The 21,420-nt window shown below is 35.9% G+C and overlaps 1 protein-coding gene across 1 annotated transcript in view; it reads right to left on the reverse strand.

Annotated features, from left to right (window-relative positions):
* The window catches only part of LOC102185449 (transmembrane protease serine 11F), a 104,484-nt gene that overhangs the window by 82,173 nt on the left and 891 nt on the right, over positions 1 to 21,420 (reverse strand). The window contains exon 2 of the mRNA XM_018049513.1: positions 10,174 to 10,254. Within this exon, the coding sequence (XP_017905002.1) occupies positions 10,174 to 10,184 (11 nt within the window). The 5' untranslated portion in view covers positions 10,185 to 10,254. The remainder of the gene's footprint in view (positions 1 to 10,173; positions 10,255 to 21,420) is intronic.

The following is a 21,420-nucleotide window of genomic DNA, read 5'->3' on the forward strand; positions in this document are numbered from 1 at the left end:
TTTATTAATGCTCAGTATTTTTGGCATCCATCCTTAAAAAAATCTTCAGAATATTGTCTCTTAATCAGAAACCAAATAGTTTATATAAAGTACAGTCTTACAATAAATTGAACTTGCAATAAATATATATTTTATATACACACTTGTGTACACACATATTATGGGCTTCCCCAATAGCTCAATTGGTAAAGAATCTGCCTGCAATGCAGGAGACCCCTGTGCAGGAGACCCCGGTTTGATTCCTGGGTCGGGAAGATCTCCTGGAGAAGGGATAGGCTACCTACTTCGGTATTCTTGGGCTTCCCTTGTGGCACAGCTGGTAAAGAATCTGCTTGCAATGTGGGATCAATCCCTGGGTTCGATCCCTGGGTTGGGAAGATCTGTAGAAGGGAAAAGTGACCCACTCCAGTATTCCGGCCTGGAGAATTCCATGGACTGTAGAATCCATGGGGTTGCAGAGTCAGACATAACTGAGCGACTTTTGCTTTCCCATACACATATTGCCAAAAAGAATGTGGTATTGCTATTTTGTCTCTGGTAAAATAAATAATGAGATGCATAAATATGTATTTTAAAAACACAGTTGTTTTCAATAAGCAACCAGTTTTCTTTCCTCAGCTTCCTGTTTGGTTGACAGGCATAAAGGTTTGCATTTCAGTGGTATTTTGCAATCCAGTTCAAAAGGAGGAGCTATGATTAAGATTTAAATGTCCTAGATAAGAGAGATCAACAATTATTATAATCTACATATTAAATAAACAAAATTAACGTGCTCCAGAATCTTTCTGTCACATTTCTAAAGGGCCAGATGTGAAAGAGGTAATGAGTAGGTTAGAGTGCTGCATAAGAAGAAGAAATGTAAGAGTTTCTCATTCTTGGAATTTTCCCCTCAAAAGTTGAGCTGCCATATCATTGACCAACGAACTAAACTATTAAGATGGCCAAAAGATTTATTTGAGTTTTTCCATAAGCTCTTATGGAAAAACTTGAACAAGCTTTTTGGCTAACCCAATATCATGCAGCCCAAATCCTGTTTCATTAGATTTACAGTTTTTCTAAAAAGTCATTCTTTATTTTTTGAAGGTCTAAGTATACATTAAGTGGTTACTTGATAGCTATTTGCTATAGTAAAATTATCTAATTCCTAGAAATTTAAAAAGACATACCTAATAGCTATGAAATTGCATTGAATAATTAAACTGTATTTCCTGAGCTTTTAAAGAAAACTGACAAACTGTATGTATAGCTTAAAAAATGTAACTACTAAATTTTGTCTTTGTAAGAATGAAAGTGTGAAAGTGTTATTTGCTCAGCTGTGTGTCCTACTCTTTGAGATCCCATGGACTGTAGCCCTCCAGGCTCCTCTGTTCATGGAATTCCCCTGGCAAAAATACTGGAGTGGGTAGTCATTCCCTTCTCCAGGGGATCTTCCTGACCCAGGGATCCTGCAGTGCAGGCAGATTCTTTACCATCTGAGCCACTATCCATTCTCCCTTTCTAAGAATGACTAGGGTTCTATTATTGAATTTCATTTTCTGAGAGATCCTACATTTATTTCTATAAATAGGTCAACAGAAATTTCCTTCTATATTTGCATGAAAATCTATTAATCAATTTATTATAATATTACATTTCCCTATAGATAAAATTTTGAAAAGGAATTACATCCAAAAAAAAGCTTATTTCATGGCTGTATGTATAATAAATCATATTTTATTAAATATACTGAAGCATTTGGAATCTGGTTTTTAAATAATTTTCTTGATGAAATTAAGCTTTATGAATACAACATTAGCATTAGCAAATGTAATATAAATCATAGAAAATGCAATTCTAATAAATTTGATTCTAAATAATGTTTATTTCATTTTTTTAATGAATGGAAAACACATAATTAAAGTAGATAATCCAGGTCCAGGCATTTAGAACAAATCTTACCACACAGCCTGTTGAATGAAAGGCATCTTATTTAAAATTTATAAAACTACTTTCAGAAAGGCAATCATTAATAGTATCTCTTATCCTTATCAGTTTAAAGATATTCACATTCAGTTCAGTTCAGTCGCTCAGTCGTGTCTGACTCTTTGCAACCCCATGAATCGCAGCACACCAGGTCTCCCTGTCCATCACCAACTCCCAGAGTTCACTCAGACTCGTGTCCATCGAGTCAGTGATGCCATCCAGCCATCTCATCCTCTGTCATCCCCTTCTCTTCCTGCCCCCAATCCCTCCCAGCATCAGTATTTTCCAATGAGTCAACCCTTCGCATGAAGTGGCCAAAGTATTGGAGTTTCAGCTTTAGCATCATTCCTTCCAAAGAACACCCAGGGCTGATCTCCTTCAGAATGGACTGGTTGGATGTCCTTGCAGTCCAAGGGACTCTCAAGAGTCTTCTCCAACACCACAGTTCAAAAGCATCAATTCTTCAGTGCTCAGCCTTCTTCACAGTCCAACTCTCACATCCCTACATGACGACTGGAAAAACCATAGCCTTGACTAGACGGATCTTGGTCGGCAAAGTAATGTCTCTGCTTTTCAATATGCTATCTGGGTTGGTCATAACTTTTCTTCCAAGGAGTAAGCGTCTTTTAATTTCATGGCTGCAGTCACCATCTGCAGTGATTTTGGAGCCCCCCAAAAATAAAGTCTGACACTGTTTCCCCATCTATTTCCCATGAAGTGATGGGACCGGATGCCATGATCTTCATTTTCTGAATGTTGAGCTTTAAGGGTCCTTGAATTCTTGATCCACTTAAAAAAATTGGGAGCAATTAGAAAGATTTTTTTAAATTCAAAGAAATGTAAACTGATGCTTAAATATGAACTCTGGCTTTCAAATATCAGCAATCGTATCTAGTTCAGCTTATTTGAGTTGGTTAGTAAGGCAAGTATATAGCAATAATTGGCTTTACTATATTCTTTGATAATAAACTGCAACTTTGCTTCAGCCATGCACATGTCCAACCAGTGGAGGTTTCCGAGATAATCAACACAAATAGATCCCCATAATATAAATAAGGTATATAGTTCAGTTCAGTTCAGTTCAGTCACTCAGTCATGTCCAACTCTTTGAGACCCCGTGAACCGCCCAATCCCAGGCCTCCCTGTCTGTCACCAACTCCAGGAGTTCACCCAGACTCACATCCATCGAGTCGGTGATGCCATCCAGCCATCTTATTCTCCATCGTCCCCTTCTCCTCCTGCCCCCAATCCCTCCCAGAATCAGAGTCTTTTCCAATGAGTCAACTCTTTGCATGAGGTGGCCAAAGTACTGGTTTTTCAGCCTTAGCATCATTCCTTCCAAAGAAATCCCAGGGCTGACCTCCTTCAGAATGGGCTGGTTGGATCTTCTTGCAGTCCAAGGCACTCTCAAGAGTCCCTTGCAACACCACAGTTCAAAAGCATCAATTCTTCGATGCTCAGCTTTCTTCACAGTCCAACTCTCACATCTATACATGACCACTGGAAAAACCATCGCCTTGACTAGATGGACTTCTGTTGGCAAAGTAATGTTTCTGCTTTTCAATATGCTAAGGTATATATAACACTATCAAAAAATTTATTAAAAAACTATAAATTTGTAAATGAATAAATTATTGGCTAATAAGCCATATCTTCCACATTGTTACAGATCATTTATAAGTAATATTTAAGTAACCAACAGGGTATTAATTTCCAAAATTTACAAACAGTTCATGAGGCTTAATATTATCAAAAAAATAAACAAAAATTGGGCAGAAGACTTAAAGAGAAATTTTTCCAAAGAAGATATACAGATGGCCAAGATACACATAAAAAGAGGCTCAACACCACTAGTTATTAGAGAAATGCAAATCAAAGCTACAATGAGATATCACCTCACATTGGTCAGAATGACTATCATCAAAAAATCTACAAACAATAAGTGCTGGAGAGAGTGTGGAGTAAAGGGAACCTTCCTACACTGTTGGTGGGAAAATAATTTGGTACAGCCTCTATGGAGAATAGTATGGAGATTCTTTTAAAAACAAAAAATAGAGCTTCTGTATGATTCAGCAATCTCACTTCTGGGCATATATCCAGAGAAAACTTTGATTCAAAAGGATATAGGGACCCCAGTGTTCATTACACACTGTTTACAATAGCCAAGACATAGAAGCAACCTAAATATCCATCATACGTGATTTCAGCACGTATGTAGATGAGATGGCCAAAAAGTTCATTCTGATTTTTCTGGACAATGATATAAAACCCTGAGTGAATTTTATGGCCAACCCAATATGCTGGTGCATGGGGATGACCCAGAGAGATGTTATGGGGAGGGCAGTGGGAGGGGGGTTCATGTTTGGGAACGCATGTAAGAATTAAAGATTTTAAAATTTAAAAAATAAAAAACTAAAAAATAAAAAATAAAAAAAGATTAAAAAAAGAAAATATCAGTGATTTCAGTATGGAAGTGACGTAAGTGACCTGATTTTTAGTCTATTTTTTAAAACTTTTATAAAGACGAAACTATAAATTCTTACTGTGTATAGCTTCACTTATGATTTGACCCTGAAATATTGTCCAAAGGCTTTATTCATATTAGGTCTTTCTACCTATTCAAGTTTATTTGGCTGATTATGAAAAAGAAGCAGTGCAGAGCACATACAAGAATCTGTCACTAGGTGAGAGAGGGGAAATACAAAACGAAGCAGCCGTCTAGCACTTGTAAATCAAATGATTATCTAGACTATTTTCCTTTTGACTTGCGATACACACTTTACATTTTGGTTTGCACTGGATTCTATTTTTTCTGTTTTTAGCACTTAATTCTTGCCAATTTGCTCTATTTTATCTCACTAGATTGAGATGTGTGTTCAAGATTTTTTGACATTCTAGTATCTAAGCCTGTATTTTTTAGGTAGTATAAAGGGTTTTTCAAAGGATGTTTTGATAGGTTTTAAAATCATGTAAGTTTTAAGTTATATTGCTCATTCCATATATAATATTCCAGAATAAATAAAACAAGACATGGAAGAGACTTGATAAGTTTGAACCATGTGAAATTTCTGGTATTCATATGTTTTTACCCTACACAAAGGTCAATTTCATATGGTTCCCACTTATAGATCACACTACTGTATATTTTCTACAGTTATATTTTAGAGTAATTCATTTTTATTTTATATAAAAGACTTAAAATAGGGTCTGCTCTCTTCACCCAATGATAATGTTATATAAATTGTTGATGCCTCAGAGTAGCCTGATTTCAAATTCTGAGCCATAATAAGCAATTAATTATAAAATCTTAAGAACTGTGCAAAATAATTTAAAAGCCCTATGTCTGATGCAGGATACAGCATGCTTGGAGCTGGTGCATGGGGATGACCCAGAGAGATGTTATGGGGAGGGAGGCGGGAGGGGAGTTCATGTTTGGGAACGCATGTAAGAATTACAGATTTTAAAATTTAAAAATAAATAAATAAATAAATAATTTAAAAATAAATAAATAAAAGCAAGTCACTGGAAAGGACTCTGATGCTGGGAGGGATTGGGGGCAGGAGGAAAAGGGAACGACAGAGGATGAGATGGCTAGATGGCATCACCGACTCGATGGATGTGAGTTTGAGCGAACTCCAGGAGATAGTGATGGACAGGGAGGCCTAGCGTACTGCAGTTCATGGGGTTGCAAAGAGTCGGACACAACTGAGCGACTGAACTGAACTGATACATTTTAAATATAGGCAACTATAGGGAATCAGTTAAGACTCACAGTTTAGTCATATACACTATTAAAAGAAAATATATTGTACAGAATTGAAAACAACAAATGTAAACATCTCTGAGTGTCTTTGAATGGGCTTTTGAACCTGGATTTTGAGTATTAGACTTCCTGAAATGCTAAGGTTTCAAGTGCTTCATAATCATTATATGAAACTATATAATGGTTATATGATTCAAGAGTATGAAAACTTTCTTGTCTCTACATATTCATTATCCTAACACATCCAGCCTCACAGTATTCCAGAGACACAATATCTTTTTCAAAGACTACTGCAAATAACTGCTCGAACCAACATAGACTTATCTTCTTGGTCAAAATACTGGTTTCTATGCTGTCTTCCTACACCCATATATGCACAACATATATCATGTGTGTATATATATAATGTACAAAGATATGCACATACAGTATGTGTGTAGTGTGCTACATTACAAGCAAAAATAATAAACATTTGTTGAATTAACAAATAAAGAAAACTATAAAATCTAGTGTATAAGCATCTGATATTTTCACATCGTCCACAATAAATCCTTATCAGTACCACAAGTTTCAGTTCAGTTCAGTTCAGTTCAGTCGCTCAGTCATGTCCGACTCTTTGCGACCCCATGAATTGCAGCCCGCCAGGCCTCCCTGTCCATCACCAACTCCAACAAGAGAAGACCACAAGTTACTTGGAATGAATTCTTTCCACTGTTCAGTTCTTCACCTTCTGAATCACTATATTTCAAACATTCCATAGGTCTTCTTAAACAATTATGTAATGAAAAACAAATTTGAAATTTACATTTATTCCTGATCTGTTGTCTTTTCTTATTATCTATTCTTTGGCTTTTGGCATATGTTACCCTAAGTCAGCATACAAACCTTGAATGCTTACAATGGGCCAAGCAATGTTTTTAGCGCTGGAAATACAGACAGCTCTCTGTTTAACTAGAGAGACATAATTGTAAGCAAATAATTAATCATGCAGAGAAGTGCCAACAGAAGTATATACCATCTGTTATGCAAGTTTGATTAGGATGACTAAGCCTCAGGAATAATTAAGATTAAAGATATGAGGGTAGGAAGACAGTAGGTTCTCATCTAACATGAGAAGGAAATTCATTTTAGGCAGAAGAAACGTGCTCAAGGATGGTCTCCTGCTATTCCCTTCGTTTAGTTCTGCAACTGTACACAAAAGATAAGTAGAACCATGATACTGCTCTGGTAGTCTACCCTAGCATTTCTAAATTGCAAATTTCATCACTTCTTCCTCTTGTTTAATTTTTCACTCAACTCTCAAAGTTCAAAGACTTAAACTGGGTACAGAAGGTCCTTCTTAGTCTTACTGATCATTTCAGTTTCATTTGATAATTTCCAACATCTACTGGTGAGTGTATCTCAAGTCTTGACTTTTGCAGGGGCTATGTTCTTTCAGCTCAAGAATACCATCTTTCTCTTCCAGCTAATCTCTACCTGCCTTTTAAGACTAAATTCAATCATTATACTTTCAGAGAAGTTTTTATGAGATTGAGTAGGCACCTCTAGAGCACTGTGTTTACACTTTCTTTAAATATTGATCAGTTCATACAATCAGCATGTGGATTTTTGACTTGTGTCTTGCCTCTTATATTGGAGAAGGAAATGGCAACCCACTCCAGTATTCTTGCCTGGAAAATCCCATGGACAGAGGAGCCTGGTGGGCTGTCTCACTGGTAGACAGCATCAGATATAGGGACCAAGAAAAATCAATCTATAATATAGAGTAATTTAAGAGGTTCTCTAAGGCCTTAAACAAGATAATATTCTCCATATTAACTACATATTAGCACTTTAGAAATCATAGAATTTAAGTGTTTAAAAGGACTTTAAGGCTATCTAATTTAAAGTTTTAAAAAATATTTTTGACCGTGACCCACCATAAGAGATGTTCTACATCACAGTGTGGTGTACGCACACAATCATATATTTAAAGCAACAGTTCCACAACATAATACACTTACTACTTACAATACCGTAAAACTACAACAATATCAAATATTATTATTATTTTTTTTATTATCCTTATCTTATTTTATTTTATTTTTTTATTAATTTTTTATTTTTTTTTAAATTTTAAAATCTTTAATTCTTACATGCGTTCCCAAACATGAACCCCCCTCCCACCTCCCTCCCCACAACATCTCTCTGGGTCATCCCCATGCACCAGCCCCAAGCAAGCTGCACCCTACGTCAGACATGGACTGGCGATTCAATTCTTACATGACAGTATACATGTTAGAATTCCCATTCTCCCAAATCATCCCACCCTCTCCCTCTCCCTCTGAGTCCAAAAGTCTGGTATACACATCTGTGTCTTTTTTCCTGTCTTGCATACAGGGTCGTCATTGCCATCTTCCTAAATTCCATATATATGTGTTAGTATACTGTATTGGTGTTTTTCTTTCTGGCTTACTTCACTCTGTATAATTGGCTCCAGTTTCACCCATCTCATTAAATATTATTAATACAGCAAAGAAAAAACAAAATGAATAATGTAAAATATGCAAATTATAATCCAATAAACTAAAATTAGCTTATCCACAAAAAATATTTCAAATCCCCTTAATGCTTACAACACCCCCCAGCCCCCATTTATTTTACTGCAAACTCTCCCTATATTACCAATAAAAGTGAAGTCTTGAGAGGTAAGTGTCTTGCTGAAGACTGGATCTAGAACACATCTAAAGCTCAGGCTAGTATTCTTTCCACTACATCAGCGAGAAAAAACTTCTGCTAAGAAGCCATCACATATCTAACTCATTCACTTTGAGGGATTAGATCCTTTGGCCCAGATATCTTTACAAATTAAGTGAACCACTGTCTAATCGTCTTATTTTTATGGCATAATCTGTATTTTTAGACAAAATATCTGTATTAAAAATAGTACTGATCTGGAATCCAATTAGAAAGATACTTTAAAATCCTCAGAACTATAAGCTGTGAATCAATGCTGATGAAGCTTAAATTCAGAAATTTCATATACCTCTAACAATTCCTTCAAAGTGGAAAAGTGAATGAATAGAGATAATGCCATAAATTGGGAAGAGGAGAACCAGGCTGATAGAGAAGTCATACCAAAAAAAAATTCTGAAAAAAAAGAAAAAAGGAGAATGAGAGTACTTCAAATCCTTTGCTAATTTTTTTTAAAAATTGAGACTGTTGACATATGTTTACCTGAAGTTTGTTATAAAAGTAAGTTTTTTTCTAGTGCACATTTTGTCTTCCTCTAACCTTATCTTGGTAAACAAAAAATACATTTTCTTAAAATACATTTTAATAAAAAGTACAGATAATATTGCTATACAATGCTATCATGAAAGGGTCTATGGGGGAAGCTTCATGCATGAAATGGACATTCTTCTTCAGGATGTGCTGTTGTTTGAGAGTAAATTAAGGAGGGCAGGAACACTCATTATTTAAGTGTCATAGCCTAATGGCTTAAAGCATTACATTTAATTGAAGACAAAATCAAATGATTGTACAGTTACAATGATCACAAAATCGTGATTGCAAGTTTGAAAGAGTCAGAGCTGAACATGTGGGAAATTGGTGTCTCTATAGAGATTAAGAATCTTTGAGAAGCAAGGTTAGACTAAGCAGGTGTTTGAACAAAATTACTCGTCAAATATCAGTTATTAATTTCCGAGTCTGTAAAACAATAGCCTGAAGTTACCTAAATATAAATACAAATTTATCTACCTTAAATTCATCAATTAATCAATCACTTTGGAGTTCACTTACAACAAATGTCACATAGAGTCTAGATTTTGTTAAGTCTTTAGATTAGAATATTTTAATTCATTTCATTCATATGGTAGAAACAATCTTATTGCTACATACTTTCTATTATTTAGAGAGACTATGCTCTTACTTTTATATTTCAAATGTTCCCAGTATATACTTCAATTAGCAACATAGACAAAAATTTATACCAAGCTATTAATCATACTGAAGAAATTAAATGAACTATATTAAATACTTTATTCTTTAAGGCATAGATTTTTCTAAATGTTTAGGTATAATATAATTTACCACTGTGGATCATTTCTACTTCTACCATTTAGAAAGGACCATTATGTCTCATTTTGAGCACAGGGAGCTCTCTCTACTCAGTGCTCTGTAGTGACCTAAATGGGAAGGAAAGATAGATAAGGAGGGGATAAATGTATACATATAGCTGATTTGTATACAGCAGAAACTAACAACATTGGAAAGCAGCTATACTCCAATAAAAATTTTAAAAAAATAAAAGAAAAAACTTTAACACAAAATACAATAACACACATGAAAAACTCTTATTTTTAAAGCACTCTCCACCAGCCAACATCTGTCCTGACCATCTCAGGAGTAAGTCATAAACCTTTGTACCCATTGATAACCTGGACTGAGAAAAGCTGAGTACTTACTGGTACATCATGGAATCAGGGCTGCACCAGCTTCTATTCAGTCACTATCTGATCTTTATCAGCCAGGTCAGGGTTGGGAGGCTGGAAAACAATGAGAGTAATTGACAACAAGAAAGGAAACAAGTCTGACTAGTTTAGTGACTGAGTTCTGCAGCCTGAAAATAGTCTGATAAGAACATGATCAGATGTTATGGGGAGGGAGGTGGGAGGGGGGGTTCATGTTTGGGAACGCATGTAAGAATTAAAGATTTTAAAATTTAAAAAAATAAATAAATAAATAAATTTAAAAAAAAAAAAAAAAAAAAAAAGAACATGATCAGTTTGCACCAGCTGGTTCCACACAGTGAAGTAATTGTCAATACCTTCACAGAGAAGCTCCATGCAGTAGAGGAAGCAAAACATCAGCAGCTGATGATTCAGAGAACCACACTTTTCTGGTTGGAGAAGTATGATCAGCACGAGGTGTGGCCTTAATTTGTTTTTTAAAAAAATCAACACAAAAGACATTGATGGTGCTTCATACTTTTTCATTAGAGTCATTATTTCTTCTCCAGTTTTCAGGGAACCATGAGGTATTATGACGTGGAGAAGACCTGGGTTATGGACCAGGATGGTTGTCTTTGCTATCTATCTTGCTAGTATGATAGTATCTATCTTGTTGGGATTTATTTTTTTCATAAATAAATATTAGGAGTATAATAGCTTTTGATAATACTGTCCATTGTAACTCTAAAGATAATAAATTTATTCAAATAATTTATTAATCCCCAAAAGTCAAAAAAAAGAAAAGAAAATTTTCAAAACCTGAACTATTTTTCTCCTTTTTTATTAAGAATACTTTAGTCCATTTTAGTGTGTGTGAATTTCTCAGTATTTAGAGTCACTTTAGATGATTGCATTCATCCACAGAAATGTTAGTCTGACTACATGAACGGCTTAAGATCAGTGAAGTTTCAGGATGAATATTATAATTTTAAGTGCTGCTTTTAAAGGCTCAGAGCTAGGAAATATTAAAGGAAAAAAAGCTTTAAACGTGTATCTTCATTGTTCATACAGAATACTTTATCTAGGGAATTCCCTGGTAGTCTTGTGATTAAAACTCAGAGCTTTCTCTGCTGTACACCCTGGTTCTTTGCTATAATTATAATAAATAAAGGCATTGACGTATGAGGACCTAGTTAATATATCATATGAAGGTTTTTAAATGAGTGTTCCTTAGAATTGACAGTTCAATCCGTTAATTCTAAAAGTTAGCAGGTAGTAGTGAAATTCACTACATGTGAATTTGACTTCATTGATATCATCACATGCAACCACATATGGGCAGGCACCATGCTGGTTCTATCGCTGTGCTGCTGATTGATTTATTATCAGTCAAAGACAATGAGTGTATGATGAAAAGCCTCAATGGGAAAAAGTTTACAATAAGATGACTTTACATCTTACATTCTGATGACCGGACATTAAGGGGAAAGTTAAGATACTCCCGAATTGATCATGTTTCATCAGTGTCCAAAATTAAAGAAAGGAACAGAAAAATACACCTTTTAGAATAGATTCTAAAGGTACATTTTCCTGTAATTTCAGATTTTTATGGTAAATTAATTAAATTTATGAACATAGTAAGTAGTGTCATCACAAAGAAATAATTTAACCTCGTACTTTCTAGTAGCCTAAGGTTTGAGTGCTGACCTTAAGTCACCTTGCACTCATTAAGGCAATCAGTGTACTACTTTGCCGTTGAAAGAAAGTAAAGGAGGTTTAGTGGAGGATCACACCTTGCCTAAAAACCTTTTGGTGGTCGTAGTGATGGTTTAGTCCCTAGGTCATGTATGACTCTTTTGAGACCCCATGGACTATAGTCCACCAGGTTCCTCTGTCCATGGGATTTCTCAGGCAAGAATACTGAACTGGGTTGCCATTTCCTTCTCCAGGGGATCTTCCCAACCAAGGGATTGAACATTCATCTCCTGAATGTTCAATCTGCAGGCAGATTCTTTACTGCTAAGCCACGATGGAAGCCCTAGCTTCCTATCTTTCACCTCATCAAGAATTTGTTCATTAAGTTCAAAATCCTCTAAGAATCAAATTTACCCAACCTTTTCCCCCATAATACATCACATCATGACTTTGTGATTTCTCTTCTATTTTCACAACCTCCTTCCCATTGGAGTGTTCTCCTTATTATTTCATTCACTTAAGATAACATTTAGTAAAAGCCCAATACAATTACTACCTCAATCAAATCTCTAACTGTTTGAGACAGTTTAACATGCAGCTTATGGGCATCCATACTTAGATTCAAACTTTTGTTTTGTGACCTTGGTTATCTCTCTGTGCCTCAATTTCTTCATCATATAAAATAAAAATAACATATAACTTTTATATTATTTTATTTTTATTCTAGTATAGTTGTTACAAAAGTTATGTTAGTTTCAGGTATACAACAGAGTGATTCAATATTTTTATAGGTTATATTTTTTCTAAAGTTATAAAAGTGACTATATTCCCTGTACTAAAGAGTATCTCTTTGTAGCTTATTTATTTTATACAGAGTAGCTTGTACCTCTCAATCCCCTACCTCTATTTTGTCCCTCCCTCTTTCCCTCACCAACATTTGTTATTTGTGTGCTTTTTGATGATAGCCATTGTGACAGGTATGAGATGATAGCTCATTGGGCATTTCTCTGATGACAGTGATGTTGAACATTTTTTCATGTACCTGTTGGCCATCCACATGTCTTCTTTGAGAAAAGGTGTATTGAGATCTTCTGCCCATTTTTGAATTGGGTTGTTTGTTTTTTATATGGAGTTTTATGACCTGTTTATATGTTTTGGACATTAACCTTTAAAGACCAACAACTGGATCGTTTGCTTCTCTGATGTCTTCTAGTGTCTTAGGTAGACCAGTAGTAGGTGACCAATTAACACTTACTGGGTGATTTGTCATGTCACTTCCAAATCACAATTCATTTTTACCTTCTACATTGATTCTGGGCTTCCCTGGTGGCTCAGTGGTAAACAATCTGCCTGCCAAGCAGGAGAATCAGTACCTGTGGGTTGCAACCCTGGATCAGGAAGATTCCCTGGAAAAGGAAATGGCAACCCACTCCAGTATTCTTGCCTGAGAAATCTCATGGACAAAGGAACCTGGTGGGCTACAATCCATGGGGTCACAGAAGAGCCAGACATGACTGGTTGACTAAACAACAATTTTGCTTCTGGAAAGTTGGAATTTAGGTTTTTCAGTGGCTTATATCTTATTCATAAGTAGCTTATACTCCTTACTGATAACTGGATAAAACTCTGACTCTGGTACAGAATAACTTGGAAAAATTCTTTGCTGCTCTAAAATGGTGGTACACCAAGGTTGGAGTCAGGGCTTGTGGAAGCTGTCTATTCTGCATATAGAAAATAAAGGGGATGTGTTTTCTGTAAATAGTTCTATTAATTAAACAAAAGAAAACTGATTAAAGTCAGTGTTGTTACTATTGTCACCATGTACCAGAATTTCTAAACATAATTAATAAAATGTTCCTCCCTGCTGAAGGGTTGAAAACTCAAACTAATGCCCCTAGCCTAACTTATCTTTTGCATCATATTCCAAAGTTATCCTGTGGGCATTAAATTTCTCCTGGTCAGTAATGAGGATCCTGATACATCTTAGTGCAGCCTTCTCACCCATATTTTTACTATGTGTCATAGTAACAATACATTTCACATCACAGCAAAGTTTCCACACAGATACACATATATGTTCACTAAATGGACATCTTTACTAGTAACAGAGAATGGCACTGATTTTGAAAACTATCTTTTTAATTTGATCCATAGCCATCCAAATTAGAACTTCCAAGAAACTGTTCTAGAATTAATTAAGTAGTCTCCAGAGGTTCTGTGAACTAGATAGAGCACAAAATCGGAAATATAGTAGACTGCTGATATTTAGGGGTAAAAATAGAATTTAAGAAACTGATTTACTTTCTTTGGTGTCTACACTAGTAGGGTTACACTACAGAAAAAAATAGTATATCAAAGCAAGTATCAAGAAATAAAGAGGCAAATGGTTGTCTGAGGAAGCCTTACAAATAGCTGAGAAAAGAAGAGAAGCTAAAGGCAAAAGAGAAAAGCAGAAATATACCTATCTGAATGCAGAGTTCCAAAGAAGAGCAAGGAGAGATAAGAAAGCCTTCCTCAGTGGTCAGTGCAAAGAAGTAGAGGAAAACAATAGAATGGGAAATAATAGAGATCTCTTCAAGAAAATTAGAGATATCAAGGGAACATTTCACGAAAAGATGGGCACAATAAAGGACAGAAATGGTGTGGACCTAACAGAAGCAGAAGATATTAAGAAGAGGTGGCAAGAATACACAGAATTATACAAAAAAGATCTTAATGACCCAGATAACCATGATGGTATGATCACTCACCCAGAGCCAGACATCCTGGAATGCAAAGTCAAGTGTGCCTTAGGAAACATCACTAAGAACAAAGCTAGTGGAGGTGATGGAATTCCAATTGAACTATTTAAGATCCTGAAAGATGAGGCTGTTAAAGTGCTGCCCTCGATACACCAGCAAAGTTGGAAAACTCAGCAGTGGCCACAGGACTGGAAAAGATCAGTTTTCATTCCAATCCCAAAGAAAGGCAATGCTAAAGAATGTTCAAACTACTACACAATTGCACTCATCTCACACTAGCAAACTAATGCTCAAAATGCTCCAAGTGAGCCTTCAACAGTACATGAACCAAGAACTTCCAGATGTTCAAGCTGGATTTGGAAAAGGAAGAGGAACCAGAGATCAAATTGCCAACATCCTTTGGATTATAAAAAAAAAACAAGAGAACTCCAGAAAAAAATATCTACTTTTGCTTTATTGACTATGCCAAAGACTTTGACTGTGAGAATCACAATAAACCGTGGAGAATTCTTTTTTTTTTTTTTAATTTTTTTTTAGTGGAGAATTCTTAAAGAGATGGAAATACCAGACCACATAACCTGCCTGCTGCGAAATCTGCATGCAGGTCAAGAAGCAACAGTTAGAACTGGACACGGAACAACAAATTGTTCTAAATTGGGAAGAGAGTATGTCAAGGCTGTATATTGTCACCTTGTCTATTTAACTTATATCCAGAGTACATCATGTAAAATGCCAGGTTTGATGAAGCGCCAGCTGGAATCAAGGTTGTCAGGAGAATAACCTCAGATATGCAGATGACACCACCCTTATGGCAGAAAGCAAAGAGTAACTAAAGAATCTCCTTTTGAAAGTGAAAGAGGAGAGTGAAAAAGCTGGCTTAAAACTCAACTTTCAAAGACTAAGATCATGACATCTGGTCCCATCACTTCATGGGAAATAGATGGGAAAACAATGGAAACAGTGACAGATTTTATTTTGGGGGGCTCCAAAATCACTGCAAATGGTGACTGCAGCCATGAAAGTAAAAGACACTTGCTCCTTGAAAGAAAAGCTATGACCAACATAGACAGCATACTAAAAAGCAGAGACATTACTTTGCTAACAAAGTCCATTTAGTCAAAGATAATGTTTTTCCAGTAATCATGTATGGATGTGAGAGTTGGACTATAAAGAAAGCTGAGCACCAAAGAATTGATGCTTTTGAACTGTGGTGTTGGAGAAGACTCTTGAGAGTCTCTTGGACTGCAAGGAGATTCAAACAATCCATCCTAAAGGAAATCAGTTCTGAATATTTATTGGGAGGACTGATGCTAAAGCTGAAACTACAATACTTTGGTCACCTGATGCAAAGAACTGACTCATTGGAAAAGACCCTGGTGCTGGGAAAGATTGAAGGCAGGAGGAGAAGGGGACGAGAGAGGATGAGATGGTTGGATGGCATCATCAACTCAATGGACATGAGTTTGAGCAAGGTCTGGGAGCTGGTGATGGACAAGGAGGCTTGGCATGCTGCAGTCCATGGGGTTGCAAAGAGTCAGACACAACTGAGTGACTGAACTGAACTCAACAGAAATAATAGTATGTCAAAGCTAGTATCCAGGCTGAGGGGTGATTATCGCCCAAAAGCCCCTTGCCCTTCCTCTTTGAAGTCTCAAGTCCTGCGCTGATCTGAGTACCATCTCTCAATTTCTCCCCCAACTTTGAAAAAAAACCGTGTGAGCTAGTCACTCAGTCATGTCAGACTCTTTGTGACCCCATGGACTATAGCCCACCAGGCTCCTCTCTGTACATGAAATTCTCCAGGCAAGAATACTGGAGTGAACAGCTATTCCCTTCTCCAGAGGATCTTCTGACCCAGGGATCAAACCCTGGTCTCCTACATTACAGAAGAATTCTTTACCATCTGTGCCACCACTTACTCCTCATCTAATAATGTGTTAATTATTCAACTCTGGCCAGTTTCTTATTCCATTCCAAATTCACATAATACTGAAGTTCATTAATATCCATCTCTTTCTAAAACATTTGTTCATTCCTCTCTAATGAGTATACCAATCTCTTAGTCATCTTAGTCATCTCTCCATCTATGCATAATTTAAGTACTTCTTACTGGAGGAATTTCTTTATGCCTGCAATACATGAAGGCATCATTATGTAATGTTGACTGGTCAGGATGTCCTCATGAAAGCTATAGTTAGATGGCCCATTAACTGCAAGATTAGAAATTTATGCTTAATGACACATCTTAAATATTACAAATTATTCTCCCTTGTCCACTCTTTCGTTTAAGATAGAGACTGGTTGTAATCATTATAATTTTCAGAAGTTCGTTAAAAATAGCTAAAATTTTGTCAAATATATTGATAAAAGTTTAAAAAAGGATGATTTATTCTTAGTTATACATGAGTAAACCTTCAGCTGTTTTATTTAAAGTGAGAAGGTGACCTTAAGTCTATTTCAATAGAGACTGTAGGGACTGATTACAGGTTAACATGCATATATTTTTTTTTACAAAGTAGTATTCACATAGGTTATTATTTCCTCTGAGTTGTGATTTTTCTCACTGTTTAAATGAAGGCTATAAACATTAACAGTTTTCTGGTTGTTCATGATATAATGATATGGCATGAAACTGTAAAAGGACATGTAATTATTGAAAATTTGTTAGGTAAAAATAATATTTCTACACAAAAAAATGCAAGTTAAGTAAATGAAAAATTACTAAACTAATACAAGATTTCAAAGTTGCCTGAATCAAGACATAAATATACCAAACTTACTAACTTTAAAATATTAGCCAATTATAAATTATAATAAAGTCATTTCTTTCAGAAAACAAAAAAATTATACAATATAACTAGTAATATCCTTAAGAAATTATAAGACTCATGTAGAGAAAGCTATATACACATTTTAAAAAGAATAAAAAATACTGCAAAGATATGTGCAAAAATGTTACAAAAGATAGAGACATTTATGTAAGGATAAGATTATTTTTATATGTGAAAACTGGAAATATACAATTATTGAATAAATGTGACATTTAAAAATTGTTAATTCATTTTAGGTTTGAGGATGGGAAAAGGGAGCTTTAGAGAAGAGAAAAAATGGGCAGAAAACAATGAAAAGATGAAAGAAAATGAGAGAAGAAACATAGAAAATTGACAGAACCACTATGGAAGGCAATATGGAAATTCCTTAAAAAAAACTAGGAATAAAACCATCATATGACTCAGCAAGCCCACTCCTAGGTATACACCCTGAGGAAACCAAAATTGAAAAGACACAGGTATCCCATTGTTCATTGCAGTATTATTTGCAATAGCTAGAACATGGAAGCAACCTAGATGTCTATTGATAGATGAATGGATAAAGAAGTTGTGCTCAAATACACAATGGAATATTACTTAGCCATAAAAAGGAATGCATTTGAGTCAGTTCTAATGAGGTGGATGAACCTAGAACCTATTATACAGAGTGAAGTGAGTAAGAAAGAGAAAGGTAAATATTATATTCTAATGCATATATACAGAATCTAGAAAAATGTTACTGAAGAATTTATTTGCAAGGCAGCAATGGAGAAACAGACATAGAGAACAGACTTATGGACATGGGGAGAGGAGGGAGAGGGTGAGATGTATGGAAAGAGTGACATGGAAACTTACATTAGCATATGTAAAATAGATAGCCAACGGATATTTGCTGTATGGCTCAGGAAACTCAAACAGAGGTTCTGTATCAACCTAGAGGGGTGGAATGGAGAGAGAAGGAGGTTGAAAAGGGAGGGGATATATGTATATCTAAGTAAGAAACCTATGCAGGTCAGAAAACAACAATTAGAACTAGATATGGAACAACAGACTGGTTCCAAATAGGAAAAGGAGTACGTCAAGGCTGTATATTGTCACCCTGCTTATTTAACTTCTATGCAGACTACATCATGAGAAACGCTGGGCCGGAAGAAGCACAAGCTGGAATCAAGATTGCCGGGAGAAATATCAATCACCTCAGATATGCAGATGACACCACCCTTATGGCAGAAAGTGAAGAGGAGCTACAAAGCCTCTCAATGAAAGTGAAAGAGGAGAATGAAAAAGAAAAAGTTGGCTTAAAGCTCAACATTCAGAAAACGAAGATCATGGCATCCGATCCATCACTTCATGGGAAATAGATGGGGAAACAGTGGAAACAGTGTCAGACTTTATTTTGGGGGGCTCCAAAACCACTGCAGATGGTGACTGCAGCCATGAAATGAAAAGATGCTTACTCCTTGGAAGGAAAGTTATGACAAACTTAGATAGTATATTAAAAAACAGAGACATTTCTTTTCTAACTAAGGTCCATCTAGTCAAGGCTATGATTTTTCCAGTGGTCATGTATGGATGTGAGAGTTGGACTGTGAAGAAAGCTGAGCACCGAAGAATTGATTCGTTTGAACTGTGGTGTTGGAGAAGACTCTTGAGAGTCCCTTGGACTGCAAGGAGATCCAACCAGTCCATCCTAAAGGGGACCAGTCCTGGGTGTTCATTGGAAGGACTGATGCTAAAGCTGAAACTCCAAAACTTTGGCCACCTCATGGGAAGTGTTGAGTCATTGGAAAAGACCCTGATGCTGGGAGGGATTGAGGGCAGGAGGAGAGGCATCACCGACTCAATGCACATGAGTTTGGGTGAACTCTGGGAGTTGGTGGTGGACAGGGAAGCCTGGCGTGCTGTGATTCATGGGGTTGCAAAGAGTCGGACATGACTGAGTGACTGAACTGAACTGAAGGCTGATTCATGTTGAGGTTTGACAGAAAACAATAAAATTCTATAAAGCAATTATCCTTCAATTAAAAATAAATAAATATAAGCCCTCCTAGTGGACTGAAGTAGTGGGTGAAAGCTTCAAAGAGCACCAATTTAGGTCTGTGGAACTGATGTATCATTGTAATTAAATATTTTTCACTCAAGATCAAAGATCTCACACATCAGACGGTGGAGAACTGGAGAAAATAATTAGCAATATAGTTAAAAGAATATTTGACTAGGAATCCAGATTCCAGTTTTAAAATTAGTCACTTAATAACTTGTGCTTCCTTGGTGGCTCAGATGGTAAAAATCCACTTGCAATGAGGGATACCTGGGTTTGATCCCAGGTTTGGGAAGTTCCCCTGGAGGAGGGCATGGCAACCCACTCCAGTATTCTTGCCTGAAGAATCCCATGGACAGAGGAGCCTTGTGGGCTACAGTCTATGGGGTCTCAAAGAGTTGGACAGGGCTGAGCGACTGAGCACACACACCACCTTGTTTGTTATCTATCCCTCTCTATGCCTCTACTTCTATCTCTGCCAAAGGAAAGCTTGCACTACATAATCTCTGATGTCTTTTTCTGATCCAGAATAATTATACTTCCATGATTTTAATCATGTAATCTATGACAAACCTAATTGACTTGTAGTGGGGTCTCACAAAGTTCTGATCATCAAAATATATGTATATTTAGAGATTGTCAGTGTGGTTATGGCAACCCACTCCAGTACTCTTGCCTGGAAAATCCCATGGATGAAGGAGCCTGGTAGGCTGCAGTCCATGGGGTCGTGAAGAGTCGGATACGACTGAGTGACTTAATTTTCAGTTTTCGCTTTCATGCATTGGAGAAGGAAATGGCAACCTACTCCAGTGTTCTTGCCTGGAGAATCCCAGGGACGGTGGAGCCTGGAGGGCTGCCCTCTATGGGGTCACACAGAGTCGGACATGACTGAAGTGACTTAGCAGCAGCAGCAGCAGCAGCAGTGTGGTTATGGATGTGATTGTGTTAAATTGCTGGGACCAGGAGATAAACATTAAAACAAACAAAAAAATACTCCTGGAACAGTAGTGCTAAACATTTTAAAGTTTTTGACATGCAATCATTAAATGTATAATCACTGTGTTAAATATGTGATGGACTAAGTCACTAAATAAGAAAATAACAGATGACATTTTATGAGATTATACGTTTTAAAAATCTAGCTTCAAGGCTATTAAATTAACACCCTATCATAAAGGTATATTCTGATTGACTTCTCACTTGCAAAGAATTAAAAGAAAGGTACTTAGATATTTTATTCTCATGAAACAGACATATCCTTAAAAATTATTGAGAACACTAAACAACTATGGTTTATATAAGCTATCAATATTTACTGTATTAGAATTAAAACAAATAAATTCCAAACATTTATTAATTTAAAATTGAAGATAATCAGCCATTTAAAAATAACATTATTATTTTTAAAACTATTTTAAAAATTGTGAATCTCATTTTATATCTATCTTCTTTTGAACTCATTTCATTGCAATGGGTTGTTTTGATTGAAGTATTTTAGGCAAATTCTGTCTCCACAGAGATGTAGTTGAAAAGAAAGAATATCTTGATAGCCTTTTCAAATTATTATGGATATTCTTTGATTCTACACAAAATCTTGAAAAGCAGTAATTTCTTACAGGCTAGTTGTTGCAATATGAAGCCGTATCAATGAAACTGTTGTATTCAGTTCATGTCACTTTGTGAGGGAATCTTTTGATGTGCCTGATTTTGTAAAATATTATGCATTGGCTATTTATGAAGTATAGGTTTACTTAGTTCACACAGTCATACAGATCTCCCAAATGCTGACATATTCCATTATCCAATATCACCACCAACCTCATTATAAAACTCTCCATTTATAAGGATTCATTACCTTTTATAAAATTCTCATTTTCACATCAGAGTTTAAATTTTATCACAAGCAACACATTACTAATTATTTTTCCTGAAGTGATTGGCTCACTTGATTAGTTTTCAATAAACTGTCTATAAA

This window comes from Capra hircus, chromosome 6 (assembly GCF_001704415.2).
Source record: "Capra hircus breed San Clemente chromosome 6, ASM170441v1, whole genome shotgun sequence".
NCBI classification, from domain to species: Eukaryota; Metazoa; Chordata; class Mammalia; order Artiodactyla; family Bovidae; genus Capra; species Capra hircus.